Here is a 7,066-nt window from a genome sequence, read left to right on the forward strand (position 1 = left end):
TTTTTTTTTGCCAGGACGTGGCAGCCGGTCGGTCCACAAATGACAACTGTTGAATAGATTGCCATGAAATTTTGTTTCAGACAATGTCGCCAAGAGCTAAATCCTAATGACATCAGCGTGCTGACGTTAGCATTTAGCGCAAAGCACTGCTGTGAGTACGAGGCTTTCTCCCGCCTAATAAATGACATAAGCAATTAGTGTATTATTGAAATAGCTTGGGATACATTTTCTGTTGGATTAACTGTTTCAGCTCTAGCTGTTGTCTACATTCATGGTAGATGCCACTGAAGTGAAGATTCTTGTTTTTTTTTTTTTACATGTGTTTAGTGACTGTCAACCATGAAGACTAACTAACTAACCCTTTGAACTGTGTGCGTGCGTGCGTGCGTGTGTGCGTGTGTGTGTGTGTGTGTGTGCGCGTGCAGCTGTGTGAAATCCTTTACTAATCAAAGACTGTCTGATGTTGCTCATTTAGTCCTCTGATCCGTGTGTGGGGGTGGGTGGGTGGGTGGTCATCCTTTGCGGCTATTTGCAGCCCTCACATGTGTGTTGAGCGGATGTCTGACTCACTAACCTGTATTTTAGCTAAACCATACTCAACTGTCTGACCCCGCCCAGGTATGGACTTGTCGGCCAATCAGGACGAGGAGGGCGACCAGGAAGTGTTTCAGGTGGAGATTTGTCGCGAAAACCGGAAGTGTGCTTTCCGAACCGCCGCTGGGAAATACTGGACTCTGACTGCTAACGGCGGCCTGCAGTGTACCGCCTCCACCAAGTACGCATCACACACACACACATCACCGTCATGTCTCTTCTTCTCTACTGAGATACAACCACACCTGCTCCGATCTGTCTGTGTGACATGACATAGGAGTGTGTGTGTGTGGGGGTGAATTGGGTGTGGGTGGGTGTGTGGGGAAGGTGAAGAGTGAGTGACCTCATGGCTGTGGCATGTTGTGGGAGATTAAGTGTATTTTGTGCGCAACCTCAACCTGGAGAGTGATTTTCTTTAATGTGCTGGGGTTCAGCCTAGGCCGAGGGCTGGCTGTTAACCCCTGACCTTTGACCCTGTTCTCCTGGAGGATTTCCATGAGGGCCCCCCCCAAAAAATCTGTTTTTACGGATCAGATGTGCAGTCATGAAGCAGATATTTATGTACAGGAGTGAAACCGACCACAACACAAACATGATCCAGTATGAGATTGGTCAGAGAAGCATGTGTACACCTAAATCAAAAATACATATTTTTCCTCTTACCTGTAGCACTAATTATCAATCTACATTGTCTTAGCGTGAGTTTTCCAGTGTTGGAGATATCTGCTGTCAAGATGTCTTCCTTCTTTGCAATATAATGGAACTAGATGGCACTTGGCTTGTGGTGCACAAAGCGCCAAAGAAAATACATTTGAAAGAACAAAACAGCAATGTCTCTTTCCAGAAATCATGACCCGGTTACTCAAAATATTCCACAGACATGGTGGTTTGGTAGGAAAAAAAATAGTTCCCACATTAAACTGCTAAAAACCGGGGGAAATATGAATCACTTTTGATTTTGGGGTGAACTGTCCCGTTTTAAGAGCAGAAACAGTCATTGATGCACTGCAGAGCGCTCTGCATGAAAGTCCACCAAATTCCCCCGTCACATTCTTACCATTTGATTTCTCAACAGTTGGATCACAAAAAACACAAACATTTTTTCTTCCACCAAGTCCTTTCAGTGCTTTGAGTAAACATTTAGGAGAATGTTTTAGAGCTTCTATAATAAGATTAATCTAGACCTACTCTTACTCTATCTGTAAAGTGAACCAAGACGACTTCTGTAATAATTTGACACTATGGATGAAAGTGAAGTGAAAAGATAGCAGAACGTGACTGCTGTACGAGAAAATAAAACCCTTCTCTGTGCCAAATAGGAGGATTAACTAAGAACTTGGATCAATGTAACGACTAAAAATTAAGCTTATCCCTCTACCTTCAGTCTAACTATCCAATTACCCAACAATTACTTAGAGTGCTCATATTATGCTTTTTGGCTTTTTCCCTTTGTGTTCCTTTTTATATAGGTTTACAAAGTGAAAAAGCCCAAAGTCCCCCCCAAAGGGACTTACCATCTCCATCAGAAAACACTGTTCACAAACCGCTCCAAACAGCTTTGTTGTAGTCCAGTCTTTACTCCCATGACAACGCTGCGTCACTGTGTAACACACGTTATAATGCTCGCCTAGCTGCTATCATGGCACGCCCTCATACTCTGCTTCTGACTGGCTAGTAGTCCTTACCTAGCTGCTGCCCATGTGCGACTCCCAACAAAGATGGAACAGAAGTGAGATGTCTCACTCTGTAGCTACAACAGAGAGCTCAACACACAGGGTGAAAAGAGGAGCTGCAGCGATGTGCAGTACAACAAAAATGTTTATTTTTATTTTTATTAAACCATGTAAACCTATTCTGAAATAACCTCTAAATACAATTATGAAGCTGAAAATGAGCATAATATGAGCGCTGTAAGTTCATCTCTCTGAGCAACAGGAGAGTTAATGTGACTGTGTTTACACCTGACACTCCTGTGAGTTGCTGCAGAGTAAATGTAATTATCCTGCTTATCTCTCATGCCTTTACTTTCACTCTTTCTGTCTGCAGGTCAGCTAATTGCTACTTTGACATTGAGTGGCGTGGGAAGAGGCTGACTCTCCGGGCCGCCAATGGGAAATACGTCGCGGCCAAGAAAAACGGCCAGCTCGCAGCCACCATCGACTCTGCCGGTCGGTGAGATTTGTTGACTCAGCCGTTCAGACAGTGACACGTAGCTAACTGATTTACTTTTCAGCTGTGATGGGGGGATGGGGGAAGTCTTGGCTGGATGTTCCCCTAGATTCCAGTGGTTCTGTTTTGCAACAGCAGAATGTAACCGTTAACTCTTTGGGGATTTAGCTTTGTTGCAATCTTTTTCTGACTTCTTGTTCCATGTTTGTGCTGCGTTTCTTTTTAAATTAATTACCTTGATTGAAAACATCCCGAGAAAACTATGTATGCAGAGTCACATGAGCTTGCACTATGACATAAAACAGTGGTGGAAAGTCCCTTTTACGTACTTGAGGTACTACATCTCGACCAGTTACAACAGTAAAATGCACCTACATACTGTATTGCTGCATCAATGTATATAATACATAATATATCTGTGACAGGGGACATTTAAGTGCAGTACAAGTACTATTATATACTTTAAGTATATTTAGCTGATAATACATCTTTTACATAAGGATAAGGATCTGATTTGGGGGCATATAACCCCACATAAAACCACAAATTATTGCTTTAAAACTTTGGTTTTTGTACAGATTAAACCACCAAGATAGAACGTGTTCATTAATGAACTTTAGAGATGCTGGTAGGTGGATTTTGTGACTTTTTGGACAGAGCCAGGCTAGCTAGTTTCCTCTGTTTCCACTTTTTGTGCTAAGCTAACCAGGTGCTGGCTGAAGCCCTATATTTAATGGACAGATTTGAGAGTGGTATTTATCTTCTCGGCAAGACAGCAAATAAACATATTTCACAAAAATGACAAACTATTCCTTTAACACCCACTCACATAGATGTTACAAGTGGCTAATGTCAAGACTTTGCACAAAGTTTGGCCATTAGAGCAACTGCTGTTCTTGCTGCAAGACACATGTCAGCAAGCAGATCAGAAGATACTCCCATTATAAAGATACTCCCATTATAAAGACACTCCCGGTATAAAGACACTCCCGGTATAAAGATACTCCCAGTTTAAAGCGGGCGCCGGGTGCTGGCATTACTGCATCAAAGCTGAAGCTTTCACTTTCTGCTGCAGTTTCTGATGAGGTAGTTGTAGCACTTCCACTCCTCTTTTTAGGGCACATTTGAAGCCAAGTTGCTTTGCATACATTTTACATGAGATGTATGAAAACCTCTGCACTTTAAAGGTCCCATGGCATGAACATTTCACTTTGAGTTTTCACTTTTTTTAAACATTAATATGCGTTCCCCCAGCCTGCCTGTGGTCCCCCAGTGGCTAGTAATGGCGATGTGTGTAAACCGGGCCCTGGGTATTCTGCATTTGAGAAAATGAAAGCTCAGATGGGCCGATCTGTAATCTTGCTCCTTATGAGGTCATAAGGGGCAAGGTTACGAGACAGATCTCATGGCTTTCAAACGTGGCAGTTGTTCAAGGCCACACCCCCACCCTCCTCCTCAAAAGCGAAAGGCTCAGAAATGGCACATACTAAGGAAAGCTCATTGTGAGACTGGCTCTAGTGGCTGAAAGACTTAAGATTTGGTATTAGGGGACGACTAAGGTCTATATAAAAGCATCTAAAGAGCACCATGTCATGGGACCTGTAAGCTAAAACCGTAAGCTGCAATATAATGCACAAGTTAGTTTGAATGTACATGTAGATTGTGGTATTTTGAAAAAGTGTTCAATAATGAAAGCATTTAGTGAACTAAACGCTTTGAGGTTGTTGTGTCTTTACAGAGGTTTTAACTCTCTGACGCTCCAGTAAACGTGTTGTGTCCTTCGTCTGTCCCCAGGTGAGTCCGAGGAGTTTCTCATGAAGCTGATTAACCGCCCGATCATCGTGCTGCGTGGGGAGCACGGCTTCATCGGCTGCAGGAAGGTGACGGGTACGCTGGACTCCAACCGCTCCTCCTACGACTACTTCACCTTGGAGTTCAGAGACGGAGCCTACAGCCTGCAAGGTCAGTTTAAATGTGTTTTGCCGGCGGCAGATAGACGCTCAGGGTCTTGCTGAAGGACGTGTTGACTACTGTTGGTGTAAACTTGTGCAGCAGCGTTACAGCCGGCAGGAAGGTACTGCTCGTCAGCGTGTGGAGGAACCCCCGGCGGCCATACAAGGGATTAAATCATTTACTCCCATTATGGATTTACATCTGTGCCAAAAAGAGGGATTTGATTTGGATAATTTCCCCGCCCTTCACATTATATAATAAAGCAATTTTAAGCCGAACCTTTTGTTCCCTCTAATTACTTTTTGACGCCCTTCCCCCCCACCACACCGTTTTGGTCTCTTGCTTTTCCCACCTTTTCTCCGTCTCATATCCATCTTCTCTCCTCCTGCAGACTCCACGGGGAAATACTGGATGGTGGGTAACGAGCAGTCGGTGGTGAGCAGCAGCGACACGCCCGTCGACTTCCTCTTCGAGTTCTGCGATTACAACAAGCTGGCCGTCCGCCACGCCGCCGACGGCAAGTACCTCCGCGGCGACCACGCCGGCGTGCTGAAGGCCAACGCCGACGACCTGGAGAGCGCCACGCTCTGGGAGTACTGAGGGAAGACGGGGTGCGGTCGCCCACTGCTGCGATGCTGATGAATGAAGCGTGGCGACCGGCGCTACCCGTCCCTTGCGTCTACCTGTCCCCCTCCCCCTCGCTCCGTTCCTCACGTTATATCCTGTACCTGACTCTACATGTTGATGAACTGCACACAGAGAACAGGAGAGATGGAAGAAGAAAGGAAGGAGACACTCCTTTTCTCTCCTGCCTCCCTTTCCTTCCCTTTACGCTTCCCTTCCCAGCTCTGCAGCGCCAACCTTTATCTTTATCTGTTGCCATAGTTACGGTGGGGCTGTGCACTTTTTCTGCTCCGATCTGGTTCGCTGCTAGACCTGTCACTCACTCCTTCCTCCTTGCCTTACAATTTACGCCGCCCCCTCCCAGAGCAGAGCCACGTTTCAAAGAGCCCCCTCCTCTCTTGCGGTACCCCCTCCCCCCCCCCCCCCCGTCCTCTACTCGTCTCTATTGTCTGTGTGAGCAGCACATGGTGGCAGTATTTATGGTATCCGACCTGGTCCGTTAGATCTGTTTCTACCTGATCTAATCTCGCAAAACAGATCCACCATCACCGGATAGAATCTCCGTCAGCTGCTTCCTGTTAGCTGGATACTCAAGACGGAGACGGCGGGTCTGGTTTTGTCCGGTTGCATCACGTAGAAACCGGCTTTCTTGCCTTGGTCAGACCAGGCCTGGTAAGCTTGTTTTCATGAGCAGGGCCTGATGCCTCTGTGATGTAATGACTATGTGATATAACTGGAAGTGGATCTGATGATGATAAATATATCAAAGATGGTGTAACTGATGGGTTTAACCCTCCGCCTCCCACCCCCCCCCCCCCCCTCACCCCTTATTCATCTCAACTGTAAAATATTCAAATGTAAACTAGTTTCCTGTGTTGTCCTCTAGCTGTGTTCTCATTGGTTGCCGGGGATTTTCCACAAACCTATTGTCCCGAGAACCGTATGAAGACAGTAGAAATGGTGCGGCCGCATACTGTATGTTTACTGCACTCACCTGTACGTACTGGAAGGAAGAAAGCACTCCCTGATACACAGTTGGATTTCTTTTTCTATGTCCAAGGCACAGACATTATCATCATAGCATCTGGGTGAAAGGATTTATAGACCCCCTTTTGAAAGCTGCTTTTTGAATCTTTCAACTAAACCTAGACCTCAGTCTTTATCTAGACCAAACCGTTGATACTGGATTAACCGATCATCTCACACACAGCTGACCAAACTGTAACCTGGTGCCACTAACCCATGACATGTTACAGTCCTGTCGAGCATCTCACACGCTGTCGGGACCAACAGATGGCGATTACACGCCGCGTTCCTGCCCCTGCACTTGAGAGCTTTGCCATGTAACCGAAGGGGCTGAAAGAGTGCCCTTAAAAACCTAAATCTGGTTCTTATTTAGTTTTCATTTTTGCCTGAGCTTTGAGAAGTATCATGGCAGCCTTTACAATCAGTTTGTTTTTGTTGGATTTTTCTGTCCCTGACTTGACAGTGAAGTTGCAGTAGGGATACGTTTGGGGGGTGGGGGGGAAGAGAAAAAAGAAGCAGACTTTAAATTTGTCGTCTTTATAAATGAAATGTCCGTTATGCAGTCGTATAGCACAATGCGCTTAGCGGTCCCGCCCTCGCTGACTCTACACCCTTCAGCTTTCTCCGTAACACAACGAGCTTTGGTTTCTGTCTCCTGATTTTTATAATACAGCAAAGATTATCTGGGCTCTTATCTGGG

General features: G+C 45.6%; 1 protein-coding gene across 1 annotated transcript in view; it reads left to right on the forward strand.

The window, feature by feature from the left end:
- The window catches only part of fscn1a (fascin actin-bundling protein 1a), a 17,176-nt gene extending 11,450 nt beyond the window's left edge, over positions 1-5,726 (forward strand). Inside the window, exons 2-5 of the mRNA XM_032537780.1 lie at positions 619-775; positions 2,641-2,762; positions 4,558-4,725; positions 5,108-5,726. Coding sequence (XP_032393671.1) covers positions 619-775; positions 2,641-2,762; positions 4,558-4,725; positions 5,108-5,316 — 656 coding nt within the window. The 3' untranslated portion in view covers positions 5,317-5,726. The remainder of the gene's footprint in view (positions 1-618; positions 776-2,640; positions 2,763-4,557; positions 4,726-5,107) is intronic.
- Positions 5,727-7,066: the final 1,340 nt, after the last annotated feature.

The sequence above is a fragment of the Etheostoma spectabile genome, chromosome 15 (genome assembly GCF_008692095.1).
Source record: "Etheostoma spectabile isolate EspeVRDwgs_2016 chromosome 15, UIUC_Espe_1.0, whole genome shotgun sequence".
Taxonomy (NCBI): Eukaryota; Metazoa; Chordata; class Actinopteri; order Perciformes; family Percidae; genus Etheostoma; species Etheostoma spectabile.